The sequence below is a fragment of the Neoarius graeffei genome, chromosome 7 (assembly GCF_027579695.1).
Source record: "Neoarius graeffei isolate fNeoGra1 chromosome 7, fNeoGra1.pri, whole genome shotgun sequence".
Taxonomy (NCBI): domain Eukaryota; kingdom Metazoa; phylum Chordata; class Actinopteri; order Siluriformes; family Ariidae; genus Neoarius; species Neoarius graeffei.
In genome coordinates, this window is record NC_083575.1 from 79,026,945 (window position 1) to 79,048,069 (window position 21,125).

The 21,125-nt window shown below is 42.2% G+C and overlaps 2 protein-coding genes across 2 annotated transcripts in view; one reads left to right on the top strand and one right to left on the bottom strand.

The window, feature by feature from the left end:
* Positions 1-12,515, bottom strand: part of aimp1a (aminoacyl tRNA synthetase complex interacting multifunctional protein 1a) — a 100,062-nt gene extending 87,547 nt beyond the window's left edge. Inside the window, exon 1 of the mRNA XM_060926463.1 lies at positions 12,439-12,515. Within this exon, the coding sequence (XP_060782446.1) occupies positions 12,439-12,440 (2 nt within the window). The 5' untranslated portion in view covers positions 12,441-12,515. The remainder of the gene's footprint in view (positions 1-12,438) is intronic.
* Positions 12,516-14,135: 1,620 nt separating this feature from the next.
* The window catches only part of tbck (TBC1 domain containing kinase), a 297,287-nt gene continuing 290,297 nt past the window's right edge, over positions 14,136-21,125 (top strand). Inside the window, exons 1-2 of the mRNA XM_060926464.1 lie at positions 14,136-14,258; positions 14,667-14,900. Of these exons, the coding sequence (XP_060782447.1) occupies positions 14,708-14,900 (193 nt within the window). The 5' untranslated portion in view covers positions 14,136-14,258; positions 14,667-14,707. The remainder of the gene's footprint in view (positions 14,259-14,666; positions 14,901-21,125) is intronic.

Genomic DNA, 21,125 nt, shown 5'->3' on the forward strand with positions numbered 1-21,125 from the left:
CACAATGAAAACAGCATGGCACACAGCTGGCATCGGAGCTCAGCGCGGTTTACAGCAGAGTTCAAGAAGATGGTCCAGATTTAGCACAGATTTTTACACAATCGTTACTTTCACTTGCAAGAAGCAGTCGGATTTGGGTGTCTCTCTCTCTCTCTCTCTCTCTCTCTCTCCCCATATCCTTTACTTGCAAGTGACGCCAAAGCAAAATAGAAACCCGGATGTCGGCCATGCTGGTGGATATACAAATGCGGGGTCAAACGACATTCCATACAAAACATAAATCACACGTCTGTGACTCTCCTTGTTTTTCCACTGCTTTAAAAAGAACTGAAGGTAATTTTTTTTAATCAAAATTCTATTTCATGTTATTAAATATAGGAATGCATTTTTGTCGCTATTTTGTCGCTGTTATAGCAAGTTATGAGTGTTTGAAATATGCTCTGTAATATATCAGTCCATGCCAAAGCGACGGCTGTAAACGAGATGCGTTGAGACCTGTGCGAGACATCGTAGGACGGAAGTAAAACGTACAGCGGAAATCAAAGTGACCGACGTCCGCCAACGTTGTCAGCCGATAAGTATAATATTTAATTGCCAATACGAGTCACGATATAAGATGACTAAAACCGAAAACGTAATTGAATAACACGTTAAATAAGAAATAAAGCAAGTTTAAAAATGACTTCAGTTCTCCTTTAAGCGTTCTTTTAGCTCTGCCGTATCTGGTTGTGGTCTCAACAGCACTCATGACCGTGGCACGTTCCGATTTTTTAGGATTCCGTCCGTGATTCGGAAAGAGGGCGAGGAAACTCTGAGGCTTAGTACGGACAGGAGACGAGGGGATCGGGACACTGCGTCCAATGACCATTTCATGGTTTTCCCCAAAGCGTTTTAGCGTATCGGGCCCGATACGCTTGCTCTGCCTGCCGATACGCTTAGTCGCTTTAGTTAAAATCCGATACGCTTAGATTTATACCGATACGTTAAAATTTCCTACCGACAAGTAACTACAGTTGAACTCAAAATTATTAGCCCCCCTTGTGGAATTGAACATAATTCTTGATTTCTCCATGAAAATGACCATTGACAACAAATGTTTTTATTCTTGAAATAAATGCACTATGAAGACATTGTCCAACAAGTTTCATTACGATATCTTATTATCACACTGAGTTTCAACCAAAAACAGCAAAAGTGAGATGTTCAAAATTATTAGCCCCCTGACCATTAGTAGTCAATTGTGTACCCTTTTTGACCCACAACTGACAACAACCTCTTGGAATAGTTTTTCACTAGGTTGGCACAGGTCTCCTGAGGAATTTTGGCCCATTCCTCCATTGCAAACTGTTCCAACTGGCCCAAATTGGATGGTTTTCGTGCATGGACGTTCTTTTTCAGCACTTGCCACAGGTTTTCTATTGGATTGAGATCTGGGCTCTGTGCAGGCCACTGTATGACGTTGGTCTTGGTATCCTTGAAGTATTGCTGGACTATTTTAGATGTATGCTTTGGGTCGTTATCTTGCTGGAAGACCCAACGACGACCTAAGCGCAAAGTGAGAGCAGACTTCTGCATGTTTTCCTTCAGTATTTTTAGGTAATCTTCCTTTTTCATGGTGCCATGCACCCGAACCAGACTGCCTGTACCTGAGGCTGCAAAACAGCCCCACAGCATGATGCTGCCACCACCATGTTTAACTGTGGGAACTGTGTTCACAGGGTTGAAGGCCTCTCCCTTTCTTCGCCATACATAGGCAATGTCCATATGCCCAAACAGCTCCAATTTCGTCTCATCTGACCAAAGCACAGACTTCCAAAACTCATCTTTCTTCTTCAAGTACTCACGGGCAAACTTTAGTCGGGCTTTGATGTGACGATGTTTTAGTAAGGGGGTTCTTCTGGGACGATAGCCCCGAAGCCCATTCCGATGAAGAGCCCTCACAACAGTGTGCCTTGACACACAAACTCCAGAAGAGGCCAGGTCAGCAACAATTTCCTTTGCAGATGTACGGGGCTCTTTACGGACATCTCTGACAATTTTTCTTTCCAGAGTTCTTGAGATCTTACACTTGCGTCCACGACCAGGTTTGTTCTTGACCGAATTTGTCTCCTTGTACTTGGCAATGATGCACCGAACTGCAGTTCTGGAGACTGTAAACCTCTTCGAAATGGCAGTGTAGCCTTGGCCCTTGTCATGAGCCTCCACAATCTTTTGTCGGAGTTCAAGACTTATTTCTTTAGTCTTCGGCATTGTGACAAATAGTAATCCTCCTCATTCATTCAAATGCCCTGTTCCTTGGAGTCCTTTTAAACTGTTGAATGGAGCCAATTGACTACAGGTGTTGCTAGGAAGCCAATTGATTGCACAGGTGTTGTTTAAAAGCTGATTGGTTAATTAACTGTGTTTTAAAAGCAAGAATCCACATGGGGGCTAATATTTTTGACCAACTCATTTTTACCATATTTCATATAAAGACAGCCTAAAACTAATTTCATATTCCAAAATGCACCACAAACATCTGAATAGTACTGGTGATTGTTTGTGTATATCAATTTTTATCAATGCTTTAAACATTTGGAGGATATTTGGGAAAATGTTCCAAAATTTAAGGGGGGCTAATAATTGAGTTCAACTGTAGATACATACTGTAGGAGAGCAAATAACAGACCCATTTACATACTGATTGATATTTGTGTTAAAGGAGTACACCACCCCCAAGTGAAATTGAGTCAGTCCCTGCAGTCCCTAGAGTTGGATGAGTGAGCCAAAGCGTTTTGTAGCCGACCCAGCCATTGTCCTGATCTGGAAACGTCCCGCTTAGCTTTAGCTTAGCGTAGTCGCTGTAATCCGGCGTGTCCAGCTAGCATTGTCGTTGCAAAAGTGAATCAAATAACTCAAGATTTTTTATAATTATTTCTCATGACCTGTACATTCACATCGAGTACACATATCAATGCAAATTAACACGAAGGGATTTACTAGACCAATTTATATCTGGAACTATTTTCGGCCACAGCACAGGCAAAGCACCGCTGCAGGCGCAAAGACACCACGCAGCACCTGAAAACCCTGGTTTCCCTGGTAACACTGGTGTATTGACGGAAGTTGTGGTGCTGCGTGGTGTCTCTGCGCCTGCAGCGGTGCTTTGCCTGTGCTGTGGCCAAAAATAGTTCCAGATATAAACTGGTCTAGTAAATCCCTTCGTATTAATTTGCATTGATATGTGTACTCGATGTGAATGTACAGGTCATGAGAAATAATTATAAAAAATCTTGAGTTATTTGATTCACTTTTGCAACGACAATGCTAGCTGGACACGCCGGATTACAGCGACTACGCTAAGCTAAAGCTAAGCGGGACGTTTCCAGATCAGGACAATGGCTGGGTCGGCTACAAAACGCTTTGGCTCACTCATCCAACTCTAGGGACTGCAGGGACTGACTCAATTTCACCTGGGGGTGGCGTATTCCTTTAAACAAGCAATCTTTTTTCCCAATGTTTGTGTTGATTCTGTCAAAGTAATATGTCCGCATGGTATGATGTAAACAAACTAATCTGTTGGCTGTGTCAAGATCACATGTTCAAACCATCCAATAAAAATATCGAAAGAAAACGTCAGACATCCCGGAAGTTTCCGATTCATTATAAGCGATCTCATTGGCTGCCGATGTTGTCCCCCACCAGACGGACAAAGCCGACTGATTTTAATAAGCTAGGAGAAGACTCGCTGGACAATTTGATCCACATCAGCATGGATGACAGTGAGACGGACCATGAGAGGGCTACCCAACATTGGGCCAAGCAAAAGCCAAGGAGAATTAATCTGCTTTAAAGGAGTAGAAAACTTCATTCATTAGTTTGGGTTTGCAGAAAGATTATGTACTTATAAACACTCATGAAGTGAAGTTGTCCAAATGTGTCAAATATAGCATCATTTCAAATAATAATCATAAGCATTTTTGGCAGTGTGATGTCACTGGGATCCATTTAACAAAAGGCGGCTCCGGATTATTCTTTTGTTAAAGGCTCACAGTGACATCACACTGCCAAATACACTTATCGTTATTATTATTATTATTATTATTATTATTATTCAAAATTATGCTACATTTGACACTCATTAACAAATTCTCTTCGTGAATGTGTTTTATAAATACATAATCTTTCTGCAAACTTAAATGTATGAATTAAGTTTTCTTTTCCTTTAAATATGTTTTAATCTTAATCTAGTCCATTTAATAAAGTGCCAAAATTTAAACTTTATAATACGCAGTTGCCTTACTTTTCTTTTTAGTGTATCTTAGTTCTACATATATTACGGTAATTGCATCAGAAGGATTCTAAATCATTACAGTTACAGTAATACAGCAACTTATTTTAAGGTGGCAGTTCTTAGGTTCAGGTCCCTTTGGCCCCTTTTCCACCAAAGCAGTTCCAGGGCTGGTTTGGGGCCAGTGCTTAGTTTGGAACCGGGTTTTCTGTTTCCACTGACAAAGAACTGGCTCTGGGGCCAGAAAAAACGGTTCCAGGCTAGCACCAACTCTCTGCTGGGCCAGAGGAAAGAACCGCTTATGTCAGCAGGGGGGCGGAGTTGTTAAGACAATAACAAGACCGCGAAAGATCGCCATTTTTAAGCGACGAGAAGCAGCAGCTGTACAAACGCGAAGTCGTCCATTATTATTATTGTTGTTGTTGTTGTTGCTTCTTCCGTGTTGTTTTTGCTTCGATATTAGCGCCAAGGTTTATGCAAACGTAGCGACATAACTGACGTATACAGCGACGTAACTGACGTGGCTTCCCTTAGCACCACGAGCTATGGAAAAGCAAACTTTGTGATCAACAGGAGGTCATGATGATCGATTCTCTTCATTGGATTGTATAAGACAAGGCAGTTCATATTTTCATGCACATTTCTGTTACAACACTACTTGATCATAGATAATTAAGTGCAAGGGATCCCCGTAGATTTTCAAATCTATCATATACCTCAGTAATCTATAACAAAGCAGTTTAACTTGCATGTTGAACTTTAAGGTGAAATTTCAAATGTGTATACATTAATTAGCCTGGCAAGCCAGACTAAATGTGAATATTTAGTCTGGCCTCGATCCGTAGACATTTCCGACGGGGGTGGGTAGGGACAACCCGCTGTCTTTCAAACGGTCTCTGTGCGTATAGAGATCTTGCAGTCACGTGACCGGAAAGTACACAACCGCCATCTTGCCGGTCAAAAACACCGCCGAATACTGCTGCACTCGTGTACAGAATGGATCAATTTCAACCGACGGACTACACAGCTCATTTTTCTAATGAACAGATAACTAGATATATGTCTAAAATAAACAATCTACAGATTAGTGACCCTTATGGCTTACCGGACGGAGTTTTCACGACCGGATTTTGAACTGCCAGCGGAATACCCGGACGTGTATAATTACCTCATCAACTTTCCCTCGCTGTTCAGTGGTGAAGCACTGCGTGCTTATAAATCTCTGGACAGTTATCTTTACAGAAATTCAGGATGTGTCAGCGACTCAGATGTGGCATCTTGTAAACAAGAATCCTCATTGGATGGGTAAGTCACTTAAGTATTGAGTATAGCACTGACCAGCCGATTATAGAATAGAATAAGGTAATTCCAAATCGTCCGTGTTGTTTAGATGGATCTGGCGTTGGAGAGGTAGAGGCTTGGCAGTGGAGATTTGAGTGGCTGTTTTCTGAGCTTAGTCAACAGGCCGGCTCTGCAGCCTCGCTTTTGCTTCCGCTCCCGGCACCGCCTCCTTCACTTTGCTTCCGATAACAATCCATGGAGACCCCGCTGGTCTCGCTATCTCGTCCGGAATGTTTTTTTTTTTCTCGTCCGGAATGTTGTGCATGCGATGGAAATCGCTACAAACCGTCATTTTCTGCTGGAAACCAATGTCCAGTAAGTCCATACGGTTGTAGTGGATATTGAAGTCCGGTACAGACGAACAACACGCAAAAATACACACAAAAAACATAAAAAACGTGCACAGGTAGGGAGAGCTTGTAGCCGCAGCCGTTGTAGTAGAATTGTATATAGTAGGGTTTTCCAGAAGAAACGGTAGAAGTAAAAGCAGAAGTAGACCCAGAAGTAGAAGGCGGAATATGGCGTTTGACTGACAAGATGGCGTCTGTCACAATCTGGATCGGCTGTGACGTCACATGCAAGCGCTCCATAGGCCAACGCTCTGACCAATCAGTGCAACAGTGACTGTGACGTAGTCAGAGCGACAGAAAGCAGTGGGGGAGGCCTTGAAATAAATAATTTTTCAAAATGCGTATTAATTAATAAACAGGTTCTAGATATTAAGAAGTTTGGAGATAATGACCACAAGTTTGGAGTCTGTACCACATACACTTTTTTTTTCAAGTGTTTTTCAAGGGTTTGCTTAAACTGTTTTTGAGAGTTTTTATTTAGTGGTGTTTGGGGAAATAATTTCCCTTAAATTTAAAATAACGGGAAAATAAGAAACAATCAAAAAGTAATGTTTCAAAGCTGTTTATTAATTCTTCGTACTGCACAAACTAGCCCCATCCTTTTGGCTACGAGCGGAGCCAGCTGGTAGATCAGACTTTTGCCATAGCCGGTCGGCAAAACAGCGAAAACGTCCTTCTTGAAAAGGAATGAGCGGAGAGCCTCTTCCTGCTCATGTTTCAACGAAAACTCCAAGTCTAATTCTTCTAAAACTGATTCCAAAGTGGAGTCAAACACACGCTGTTCACTAGCCCGTAGCCATCTTTCCTGCTGTGCTTTCTCCAGCGTCGCGCAGCCTTGTCGTCACTCCTGCAAAAGCCCGCCCAAAGAATCCAAACAAAAACCTTGCGTTGTGATTGGCGGGCACGATTTGATGCCCGGGGTGTTTTTGTTTATATGGTGCGAGGCTAGACCCACTCGCTAGGCAAAAATATTTTTGGCCGCTAGGCGGGTGGGTCTAGTTTACTAGGCTATACATTAATACTATTTAGGTCAGAAATCATTGAAGCACTGTTAAAAATCGATCCTATAGTCATGGATCTAAAACCTCTCAGAGACCCTGAAAATGCACCTGAGAGCATCTATTTTCAAAAAATTTTCCGGGGGGGGGAGGGAGGGCATGCCCCCGGACCCCCCTAGTTTCACTTCGCGCCGTTGTCTGTGTATTATCATGCCGGAATTTAGGGCTTTAATTTTTTTCTAGGGAAAACACTGCATTTCATCCAATAGTTAAGACATTTTGTCCAAAGCCTTTTTCATACGCGCTAGCAATTACTTTATATTTCAGGTAATCAAGTGTTCGCGAACAAAAGCCTTGCGAGAGCGCTGCTCCGTGCCTGAAGATTTAACACGATCCAGCCGACTTTAAAAATTCACAACTCAAGGCCAATTTATGCTGACAACGCAGTCCTCGCAAATGGCGTCGCAGATAGCATCTGCGTAGCGCCCCCCCCTCGCAGACGTTCTGCACGCACCTCCCAAAAATTGTGACCACCGCAGAAGCCTCGCAGACAGCGTCGCAGACAAGAGGGCTCTGATTGGTCCACTCTACATCCGCTGTACACGCACTTCCGCTTCCCTACTTTCCCGGTTTGGTTTGTTTTTTACGACCGCCATTTTTAAAAACACGAGCGAAGATGGAGCAGCACGAAGAGCGGTTGATCGAGGAAGTACGTACATCTATACGACTCCAGTTCTAGTCATTATAAGTAACCGGAGGATAAACACTCCACTAACCACACCCACCAACTACTCCTAGCGATTTCGCGCCCCCTTGCGTTGTGGCGGTAAATAACATCGCGCACGCCTATTACTCCCCGCTCAACGATAAATTACAACTGTCTGCGAAAAGCTATCTGCGAAAGCCTTGTCGCAAGAGCATGCAGAGGCCCTTAGCCAATGGAGCTTGCAGCGAAGCCAAATTGTACAGGCTCCTCCCTCTAAGCCTCCCCCTTCGAAAGAGCACAGTCTCGGGTCGGTAGGACCGCACCTCGGCCCGGGTTTCGCGAACGAAGCACCTGTGAGAGTGCTGCTCCATGCCTGAAGATTTAATATGATCCAGCCGGAAACAGACACGCAAGCGAGCAACCTGCAATGATGAGGACGTGAACTCATCCCAGGGTCAGCAAGTGGCATGGGCCGACATGGTTATGCTCTTTAGTGTCGAAGCTGCTTCAGTCAAATTCCACTGTGAATTCCTCCTTTTTTCAAACAAACAAATACCTGAAATATAAAATAATTGATAGTGCGTACCGTATGAAAAAGGCTTTGGACGAAATGACCTGTATTCGTACTCGATGGTCAGTAGAAGCGTCTTATCTTCAGAAAAGTCTGACTTTTTTTTTTTTAAATAATATGGGTCAAAGCCCACACATATCTATCTTCGCTGGACGGTTCAAATCGTGGTAATACTGAGAAAATTCAGCATTGTTTACAGACACGCTTTCGGCGGCTGCCGTCCTAGTCGCTTTGTCGATCCCCCATCATGGCGGAGCACATTTTGATCATGTGGCTGCAAGTCATCTAGACCTTGTTAACCTTTTGAGACGCGAGGATTCAGAAACTGAAATGACTTCCTGTGCTGGAGATGTTTATCTATACGATAGCAGGAAGAACATTTTTAGAGGCAATATTTTGACGCAGTATTATACAGGGATGCAAACACAACCATGGTCAAAAAAGAGTGAGGTACTGTAGCGCGGCGACGCGGACCCCCCCCCACCACCACCACCACCACACACACACACAAAATATCAGTCAGACTTCATTACGGTCCATCCCGACACAAACGAATTTCGCTTCGCTCTCATTGACTTTGCCCATGTTTACATTAGACCGTATCAGCAGATCATCAGATTAACGTTTTTAAAACGATTAGTGTGCACACAGCAACACCAATACACAATTTGCGTGCACACAGCAACACCAATACACGGATACGCTCGGCTCCGCAGGCATCCTGCGCTCCAAATCACTCCGCCCTGAACAGCGAGTGCCCTCTGGAGGGTGCGCACTCCGGCCCTGCGCAGCTCACAGAGCGCGCGAGTGAAGTGAACAAGCAGTGATTCGGGACTGAGCCGCTGTGTGTGTGATCCCAGCGCATATCACTTACCACTTGCAAGTGGAAGGATGGCAAGCCTAAAGACAATCATAACTACACAATGGGCAGTATTTGCATCAGTATTTGCAGTATTTTCATACTTTTATACTCTTTAATGAAAGGTGATACAAGGCGGAAGTCCGCGCCGTTTTTCAGCAGTCACGTCACATGACCAACGCCAGCGAATCAGGAAGGTGGATGTCACAGTGACGTTGTCCAATGAGACGCCAGCTAGAGCTCAGCACAGCGTATCTGCGTATTCTCAATGTTTACACAGCACCGGAGCTGACACGATCTGGATTGAATACGTGGACGCTGGCGGATTCCCGTTTCCCGGTGTTTCCAGGCAGTTTAATGTAAACGGACAGGGCATCCGCGAAGAAAACGAGACAGATACGGTCTAATGTAAACGTAGCCTTACAAAGGAGGCGAAATTCGCCAATGTTTTTGCTTAATTTAGACAGCCTAAGTGACTAATGTTGTGGCTACCATAGGGCTGCACGATTATGGAAAAAATGATAATCATGATTATCTTGATCAAAATTGTAATCACGATTATTAATCACAATTATTCTTGATGTTAGGGAAATCACTTAAATTTTATTTCACTATATTCAAACAAGCAATATGAACAGCTTTCAGTGCAGAATGAAATTTAAAAGAGAAATTCTGATTTCCAAATGACAAATAAATGAAATTTATCCAAGAAATTACCAAAGGATGAAGGACCTGAAAACTCAATTGCAACAATTACATAGCATTATACTGAGGCCTACAAGTTTTTAGCTAGAAAGACCAGTCTATCAACATGCTCTGGCTTTAAACATGAGCGAAGGCAGGTCACAGCATTGCCTCCAGCGCTAAATAGTCTGTTGTTCCGACATAGTTAGCTTTTCTCTCTCACCTCAATCTGTTACCTACTCTCACGCCATTAGGGGGCGAACCGACGCATGTAAGGTTTCATTACTGTGACTTGGCTTGCTTGCTTATTTAGGCGGAGTAATGAAACCTTACATGCGTCGGTTCGCTCCCTAATGGTTTGGCGGAGTACTGGTCAAAAAGTGCTTGATCAGATATGCAGCAGAGCTCGCATTTTAAATGGAAATAAATCGCGATTTTCATTTAATTTAATCGTGGCAGCCAAAATCGCGATTTTCGATTAAATTCGATTAATTGTGCAGCCCTAGGCTACCACGGATGGATGTACGCACCACGAACTCATATAACACACACATGGGTTACACATTACCATTTGATCACTCGATGTTCTAAAATAGCAGCTAGTCGGGTGCTAACGGTTAGCATTTAACTAAGCCAGACAGCCACAAGCTTTAATAAGACCAATTCTTGCACGTATAGAACGGTATTACGGCACTTAAATATTATCTAGGAACAAAAAACAATAGTCATTAACCCATGTAGACACTACGTTGAGAACATATACAGTCTTCATGCAACTCCTCAAATAACATTACGTTTTTCAGGCGTTTTTTACCCCAAGGATAGGTCATGGCTAATATGGTTACATGAAGGAGGCTAGGTTACGAGAGACAAAGTTTATATTTTATTTATATATATTAGTGCTGTCAAAAATGTCGCGTTATTAACGCGTTAACTTGACTCAATTTTAACAGCGATAATTTTTTTATCGCGAGATTAACGCTCTGTGACATGATGCCACGCCCCGCACAGCTAGAGTCCTCTGCCCTCCCCCGAAGAGCCACGGTGCTCGGCTTAGGTTTCGTTTTCCCATCGGCGGCTCCAGCCTCACTTTGCAGTGGCTGTGACAAGACGTGTTATGCTCTGCAATAAAAAAAAAAACATTGGTACAACCAGTGTTCGAACTATGCCGATATTTTCGGGGGTCCCTTTTTTTTCCCTTGGGGGGGTGCTTGCGCTTGTCTCAGAGCGCGGATCTCCAGCGCGCGCTCACTTCGGATATGCAAATGCTTCCTGTTACACACGATTGCTATGTCAATAAACATCATTTTGCCAATATTTTAGAGACCCCCCAACATTTCCCAAATCATGTTTTCAAGGGACCTCATGTCTGTTTCAGGGGATCTCGGATCCCCCGTGTACCCCCGTAGTTCGAACGGTGAGCAAGCCCATTCACTTTTTTATGCTGATAAGAGAATTACAATGGTTTTTCATGTGACAAAAATGTGCGATTAAATTGCGATTAATCGCGAGTTAACTATGACAGTCGCGACATTAATCGCGATTAAATATTTTAATCGCTTGACAGCACTAATGTGCATATATATATATGCACAATTATTTTAACACTTACGCTTTGATTGTAGACGAGTAAATGACTTCCACTTCAACGCTGATTGTTTACTCCCAGTCACCGAGGCTCCAAAGAAATACACACTAGTAGATGAAATTCAGCAAGTTGATAAATGAGAACATGCAAACTCCGCACAGAAAGGCCCTCGCCAGCCACGGGGCTCGAACCCAGACCTTCTTGCTGTGAGGCGACAGCACTAACCACTACACCACCGTGCCGCCAACTTTTGTTTATTATTACAGTTAAAGTTTGAGTTTTATTGAAAATTTATAAATCATTAAAGTGCAATGTTTATCATAACGATACCTGCTTTTTGATCAACTTTGTTAATCACTTTTATTTCATTGAACTAGTAAATACACAGGAATAATAAAAAGGTTATGGTCAGGACAAGTGAAAAATCTTGCTGCTTATCTGACTGGACAAGTGGATTAAGTCAGTAAAAATATTGAACATTTTTTCTTTATCCTTTTGCCAGTTAAATAAAAGTTCATGTGAATTAACAAATCACAGGTTTTTGTTTTTATTGCATTTTGGAAAATCTCAACTTCTCTGGAAATGGGGTTTGTGTCATAAACAAAAACACACACGTCTATAAGCTAATTTAATACTTTTTTTTTGTAAAAAACAAACAAAACATTTTTTGAGTTACTGAGTAATAAAAGCAAACCCTAACCCTGAGGCTGACTTTCACAGCTCTGTCTATTATTAGTGTGCTTTCATTTTAGGAACTCATGATGCAATTTAGACCCGAGTCCCAAATAGCTTCCTACCGAAACACATAGTGCACTACATAGGCTGCATGCGCTACTACTTCAAACCGGATGTAGTGCACTTCCACAGGGAGCACGGATCCGTTTAAGACTGAACCACAACGCCATACCAGAAGCTAACGCTAGCAGGGTAACAAGTGCAACTCTACCGAAAGCTCATCAATGTTCTTCCGGTTAAACAAGCTTAATACCGAACTATAAGCGTTTTTAAAACACTTACAAATATTAAATGGATTTAAAAAAAAAAGATAATGGTTTCTGTTATGGCACTTACATTCAAGGGCAATCCAAATAGCTAACACGCTCAGACTTCACTCGCGTTTCCCCAGCCACAGCGTCGCAGAATGATGACGCTGAAGTCATGCCTTGAAAACGCAGTTTTTACAGATATCACTCTGTATTATTTTATATATCTTAGATATGTCAAGAATAGATATTGTTTTTATTATTGTGCAATTTCACAATATATAGAGGCATATATACAGTATAACATGATATTAATATACAAACGTTATTTAAAAATAATATTAATGAGTCCATAAAGAGTAATAAATATAGACGATTAAATCTATACGGAGTATTACTTAAAAAACATGAAAAATAATTCTACACAATCTTTTTTTAATCTAAAGTTATATATATATATATATATATATATATATATATATATATATATATATATATGATTGCTTTGTTATTTAAATTTTAACAAAATGTTAAGGGGTGGTGTGGTGGTGTTTTGCATGTTGTCCCCATATGGGTTTCCTCAGGGTTTTCTGGTTTCTTCCCTCCACACAAAAACATTTTCGTAGATGGACTGGCTAAGATAAATTACCTGTGGTGTGAATGTGTGCATAGAACCCTGTGATGCACTAGTGTCCCATCCAGGGTGTATTCCTATCTCACACCCCATGTTCTGAAGAAAGGCTCCAAATCCACCATGATGTTGACTCAGATAAAGCGGTTTCTGAAGGTGAAGTAAGTGCGTAAAAGTTGCAAATATTTTTTGGTTTTAAAAATGACCAACGTGTAGGAAATTTGACTATGGTTAGACTTTAAAAAACAACAACAACAACAACAAAAAAAACAACCAGAAATGCATTCATCTCATTATTTCTAGCCACTTTATCCTGTTCTACAGGGTCGCAGGCAAGCTGGAGCCTATCCCAGCTGACTACGGGCGAAAGGCGGGGTACACCCTGGACAAGTCGCCAGGTCATCACAGGGCTGACACATAGACACAGACAACCATTCACACTCACATTCACACCTACGCTCAATTTAGAGTCACCAGTTAACTTAACCTGCATGTCTTTGGACTGTGGGGGAAACCGGAGCACCCGGAGGAAACCCACGCGGACACGGGGAGAACATGCAAACTCTGCACAGAAAGGCCCTCGCCGGCCACGGGGCTCGAACCCAGACCTTCTTGCTGTGAGGCGACAGCGCTAACCACTACACCACCGTGCCACCCCCAGAAATGCATTTTCCTTCTTATTTGATAAATGAATGAATGAATAAATAAATAGTACCACCATGCACTAATAACCAGGCAATAATACAAATAACTGGAATTTAAAACAAAATGTTTATATATCATAACATTTAAAAATGTATAGAAATTGCAATCTAGTGATCTTCAAAAAGATTACATTGGCAAAACAGATTTAAGTATTGTTTTGTAATTTATCTTTCTTTTTAGAGGACCACAATGGACATAAGTTTATAGCATTTTTATGTTATCCTGGGCAATGTATTTTTCTTTTATGTATTTTATATAGGCTACATGTACTTTCATGGCCAAATAAAATATTTTTTCATAATCTTGATCTATTAAAAGTACATTTTTGAAAACAAACCATATAACTTCATCTATTTCGATTATACATTAAATTACTGACAAGTTTTGTTCTTCACTATAAGGACTTTAAACGTGTCTAACCCACTGACCGGAGTCGCCGAATGATGACGTCACTCCACATGATCTTATTTTCTGTTTATACCGGATTCCGGAAATTATTTCACTAATATTGATAACAGAAGAGTAAAGTGGAAGAGTTAACATGGAGAAACTGGTTTAGTGGTTCAGAAGCGGTAGGTTATGGAAAGTATTAATGCATTGTGTTTATTGTGGTCTTATTTTTTTTTTAATAAAGATGTACACTGATGTCGCGTGCAGGTTTTCATTCATCAGCTGTTGATGTTTTGGTCCTAAACTCCTCATAGAGTCATATTCATCACTGAGTTTCTCAGTCATTTAATAAGAATTGGTTCATGCAAAAATGGAACAGTTGTGCTTGCATGTAAGAAATGCATTTTTATTAAAATAATAATAAGACCCAAGCATGGTTTGCTCACACTCTCCCACCCATACACTGTCATGCTGTAAGGTTACTGTGCTTTCTCTTCATTGTGCGGTTTGGGTTATATATACTGGTAATGATGGAAATGCTGGGTCTTTTTTTTTTTTTTTGCATATTATTTTTCTTCGTCCCTGAGCAGCGTACACTCCCTGAGCTGAGGTGGTGAACATCAGAAAGACCATGCAGCCCCTGAGAGATGCCGAGCTCGGGGCTTTCACCTTCTTCGCCTCTCCGCTTCCTCATGATGTGTGTGGCAGCAACGGGCTTCCCCTGACCCCCAACTCCATCAAGATCCTAGGCCGCTTCCAGATCCTTAAAACCCTCACGCACCCCAGGCTGTGTCAGTACATCGACATCTCTCGAGGAAAACATGGTACGACCTTTTTAGTCAAGTTTACGTTTCTGCCTGTTAATGAAAGACTTAACAAATATACTTTTCTCTTCTTTCGGTCATGAAGGACTGTTTTATTTATTGAGGTTTCATTACTGTGCCTGCAGTATTCATCTGGGGTGAGTGATTAGACCAAAAAAATCATACAGCTATGCTTTTTCATTCATTCATTCATTCATTCATTCATCCATGTTCAGTAAACGTTTAATCATGGTCAGGGCGACTGATTCTGGAGCCTATCCCAGGAGCACGGAGTGCAAAGATTAAAGTGGGAATACACCCCGGATGAGACGCCAGTCTATCTCGGAGCACCATGTGCACACACACTCACATAATCAGTCATACTTGGGGTAATTCATCATGGCCAGGAGACCTGGAATGTGGACGCAGTGAGAACCTGAACTGAAAGTCTGTACAGATAGAATCCTGAGTTCAGGATCGAGCCAGGGACCCTGAAATTTGGAGACAGTGACATCCTGAAGCCACCCCCCGAAGTAATATATATATCACAATATTTACAACTGATGACAACACACCAACAAACTATACGATGATTTCAATTAAAATCTACAAAGTAAATTCTTGAACAAGGAAATGGATGAAAAATTAAACACAACCAAATGGATTTTAACACACGGTTACTGTGTGTAAAAGTGGTGATACTCAGTGTTTAATAATAATAATCTCAGTTCAGTCAGTCAGGTTCAATGCCCGAACTGATAATCACATCATCAGTTTTTCATTGGCTAATCAGACACAAGGTACGCCACCATTCTTGCCGGAGTGGTTGGGGGTTAGGTGCCTTGCTTGAGGGCACTTAAGCTAGTCCTGCTGGTCCAGGGAATCGAACCAGCACCAGCAGGACTGGCTTAAATGCCCTTGAGCAAGGCACCTAACCCCCAACCGCTCCAGCAAGAATGGTTGTGATGATGATGATGATGATATCTTTATTTACACTGCAGCTTTCATATATTTAAAAGTGCTTTACAATAGGTGCACACTGCAAAACATGAAAAGAGGAAATAAACAAGAAGAGAATATAAAATGAGATGAAATAAACATATAGACACGAATGTTTTACTGAGAAATACGCCACTCGTATTTTTCATACAAGTTGCGTCCAGGACATGGAGAACCAAAACCGTGACATAAATCTCTACATGTCACTCATGAGGAAATCAGTGAATGGTTTTAATAAATTTGGGGACTTTTTGTTTGTGAATGTGTTGATATAATAAAAAAAGAAAATCACATGTTGGCTTGAAGATAGGAAGTTTATCTTCCCGTGTTGAAAAACTTGGATTTTTTTCAGAGGAAATACATCGTGGATCTGAGAGACATATTTAAATAATATTGGCTGGCTTATTTCATTGTATATCAGATATATTTCATTCAGCTTGCATGAGTAGCTGGATGGAATATATCTGATATACCATGAAAAAAAACCCAGCCAATATTGTTTATTATTATTATCCTTCTACAGGGTCGCAGGCGAGCTGGAGCCTATCCCAGCTGACTACGGGCGAAAGGCGGGGTACACCCTGGACAAGTCGCCAGGTCATCACAGGGCTGACACATAGACACAGACAACCATTCACACTCACATTCACACCTACGCTCAATTTAGAGCCACCAGTTAACCTAACCTGCATGTCTTTGGACTGTGGGGGAAACCGGAGCACCCGGAGGAAACCCACGCGGACACGGGGAGAACATGCAAACTCCACACAGAAAGGCCCTCGCCGGCCCCGGGGCTCGAACCCGGACCTTCTTGCTGTGAGGCAACAGCGCTAACCACTACACCACCGTGCCACCCCTATTATTATTATACATACACATTCCTTTTGGGTGTTCAATGCGTCTTTCAAAATTCTCTCAATCTTCCGTATTTAACAAAGTAAACCTGGTGGCCATGTTTGTTTACAAATTGTCCCAGTCACTTGCTAGCACGAAAGTTTTATGTCTCCGATATGTGACGTCATGTTGTCTTGACAACCATGCAATATCGTAAACCATATTTAGCACTCATTCTCCATTGGGCACAGTGACGTAATACACGTAGGATAAGCGATATGCTAACAATATTGCATGCTGTCAAACCGAATGAATGAAAACTTCTAGAAGGGAATAGAACACGTTTTTATTCCATCGAAAAAGTGTCCTGTATGTATAATAATTCCTGATATTTCACTCTGACTCGACGCGCGCTGTCAAATGATGAACCGGCTCAAAATTAAAATTATTTTGATTAACTTGCGTATATATATTTTTTTGTGTGTGTGTGGATGTGTCCATATAATATAAAGAACATTACACAGTGGTGCGAAGATATGAAGTTTCACTTCGCTCACTCATGAATATGTTCGTCACTCAAAGATAAATGTCATACCTTCGTGCTACCGTGTAATATCCTCTATATATTATGAATATAAAAGAAAAGAAAGTTTAGTTCTGAATAAATATAGTTTGAATAAATATAGCTTTTCTGAAGCAAAACAAACCCCACAAACATTTACAGTAAAAGTGAAGACAAACAATAACGTAGTTAATAAAAATTGTTCAGATGGCACCAAGACATCAGCAGACGATCCTTTAAGTCAGACCTGGGCATTTTACGACCCGCGGGCCGCATCCGGCCCTTTGGTTCATTCTGACCGGCCCACGTAAGGTTAATTAGAAATTACAAAATAAACGTATTTTCTAATTTTACCTCATGCATGGATTGAATGTGCATTGCTTTAATTTTGAAGTTGTGTTCAACAAAAACGCAATGCGCGTGACATGAACATGACATGAAATCCCACGAAACCTAATCCCGCGATAACTACTTCCGTAATTTGTCCAAACCAACCACAAACTTGTACGTCATCCTTCAAACGGTCCAGCCAATCACATAGTGTGACGTCACCAGCAGGCGCCGGAGCCCGAGCCGATCTGTAGATCTGATTCCTACACCGAATCGACTGATGACCATCTGTCAGCTGTGCTTCGCATCTCCACCTCAGACATTCAACCTGACTCTGATGCACTCGTTAAAGACCAACAGAGACTAGATTTCTCTCACTGAACAAATAAAAAACTTATGCTGACAACCCAGTCCTCGCAGATAGCGTCGCAGACGGTGTCTGCGTAGCCCCCCCACCTTCGCAGACGCTCTGCGCGCACCTCCCAAAAATTGTGACCACCACAGAAGCCTCGCAGACAGCGCCGCAGACAAGAGGGCTCTGATTGGTCCACTCTACATCCGCTGTACACGCACTTCCGCTTCCCTACTTTCCCGGTTTGGTTTGTTTTTACGACCGGCATTTTTAAAAACACGAGCGAAGATGGAGCAGCACGAAGAGCGATTGATTGAGGAAGTACATACATCTATACGACTCCAGTTCTAGTCATTATAAAAAAAAAAAGTTCTAGTCATTATAAGTAACCGGAGGATAAACACTCCACTAACCACACCCACCAACTACTCCTAGCGACTTCGCGCCCCCTTGCGTTGTGCCGGTGAATAACATCACGCACGCCTATTATCCCCGCTCAACGATAAATTACAACTGTCTGCGAAAAGCTATCTGCGAAAGCCTTGTCGCAAGAGCATGCAGAGGCCTTTAGACTACAAATGTGGGCATCATTATTATAATATGATGTATCTTGCTTGATATTTGGAGTAGAAAGACAATATTGTGATGTCTTTATTGTGTTTGGGGTGAATGTGACTGAAAAAAAATGGTACAAACGTTCACATTTTGTTAACCATTGTTTTGGGAAATTTGATTGAATAAATGACATTTTTTGTAAGGCAACCTCGTTTTTTCCATACTCTTACCAGTCTTAGCAGCTTGTAAAAACAATGTTATTTATTGCTTTATATAAAGAAATACAATTAATATTATGCAGAATTTAGTTCAGCCTTTTGGTCCGGCCCTCCACAAAATGTTCTGTTTCTCATGTGGCCCCATGGGAAAAAATAATTGCCCACCCCTGCTTTAAGTCCTGTAAGATGAGAGGTGGGGCCTGTATGGATCAGCCTTGTTTGTCCAGGAGATCCCACAGATGCTCGATCGCATTGAGATCTGGGGAAATTAGAAGCCAGGTTAACACCTTGAACTTTTTGTCATGTTCCTCAGACCATTCCTGAACAGTTTTTGCAGTGTTATCCTGCTGAAAGAGGCCACTGTCATTAAGAGAATATTGTTGCCATGAAGGGCAGCACGGTGGTGTAGTGGTTAGCACCGTCGCCTCACAGCAAGAAGGTTCTGGGTTCGAGCCCCATGGCCAGCAAGGGCCTTTCTGTGTGGGGTTTGCATGTTCTCCCCATGTCCGTGTGGGTTTCCTCCGGGTGCTCCGGTTTCCCCTACAGTCTAAAGACATGCAGGTTAGGTTAACTGGTGACTCTAAATTGACCATAGGTGTGAATGTGAGTGTGAATGGTTGTCTGTGTGTCTATGTGTCAGCACTGTAATGACCTGGCGACTTGTCCAGGGTGTACCCCGCCTCTCACCCATAGTCAGCTGGGATAGGCGCCAGCTTGCCTGCGACCCTGCACAGGATAAGTGGTTATGGATAATGGATGGATGTTGCCATGAAGGGGTCTACTTGGTCTGCTACAGTGTTTAGGTAGGTGGTAGGTGTCAAGTTTTCCAAGCTGAACATCACATAACATCACCCAGACCATCATTCAAGCCTCCACTGGCTTGCCCTCTTTCCATAGTGCATCCTCGTGCCATTGTCTTCCCCAGGTAAATGACACGCGCGCGCACACCCCCCCAGCTGTCCAACCAGATGATGCAAAAGAAATCACGATTCATCAGACCAGGCTGCCTTCTTCCATGACTCCATGGTCCAGTTCTGGTGCTCATGTGCCCATTGTAGGCACTTTCACCAATGGACAGGGTTCAGCATGGGCACTCTACACAGCCCTAGCCAACATTAACCTTCTCAGCAACTTGTGCTACAGTAGCTCTTCTGTGGGATCGGACCAGATAAGCTAGTCTTTTGCCTTTGACACCCATGACCCTGTCACTGGTTCACTGGTTGTCCTTCATTGAACCCCTTTCAGTAGGTACTAACCACTGCATACTGGGAACACCCCATAAGATGTGCCATTTTGGAGATGCTCAGACCCAGTCATCTCGCCATCACAACGTGGCCCTTGTCAAAGTCGCTCAGAGCCTTACGCTCGCCCATTTTTCCTGCTTTCAACACATTGGCTTCAAGAACTGACTGTTCTTTTGCTGCCTGATACAGTATATCACACCTCATGACAAGATAATCAACAATTATTCCACAAAATCGAGTCGTACATGAGCTGATAGCTGAGCCGAGTAGCGCCGAGTAGGCTATAAGCCATGTACGACAAGATTGAGTGGAAGAATTGTTTGATTCTATCCACATTCACTGGATTTTGAGAAACGGAGCATTTTTGTTATTTTTTGCAAATGAAAACGTCATACAAAACGTCCAACAAAATCATTTCTGCTTCGGCGGACTTCTTAAAAACCTATCGATGGCTGCACAAATCGACTTTAGTGCCATTGTTTTGTAGAAAGCGCCGTCTTGCTATCGTGCCGAGGTATAGAATAGCTCAAGACCTTTATTTAATTCTTCCTTGGACATTTCAGTGATGTAATTTTCAAACTTCTTTGAACTTTTGAACCAGTGGGAAAAAATTCAACAAATTTTACTGCTTAAAGATGAAGAATGTAAACAAACTGGCGAAATGACAGTAGCAATTTGCGAAAAATAATTCTTGAAAAATAAAAAAAAAAGATACTTTCATTCCATTTTTTTGGGGGGGGGTTGTTTTCGAGTAGAATTTTTTTGTCCTCAGTTGGTTCAGCAACACGTTCCGCTATTTTGTTTTTCTCTACTCACGGTATATGACCTGATATCCTAGTAGTAGAGTAGCCAATCGGAGCACGCGGTTGCTTATATCCCGTGAATGTGGATAGAATAAATATGTTATTTACCAGCTGGGAGGTCCGTATCGTGAAATACCGTGACCGAGGTCTTGAAAGTACTGACCGAAACCCTCTGGTCCGAGATCAGTATTCAAGGCTGAGGTCACAGTATTTCACCGTATCGTCCGACCTTAAGCTGGTAAATATTATATATATTTTTTTCTTTACCAAATTCTAACACAAAACGAGAGCGCCCGAAAGGGAAAACCGAGCCGAGCCGCCATTTTGAATCCTCATTCACGGCTGTAAT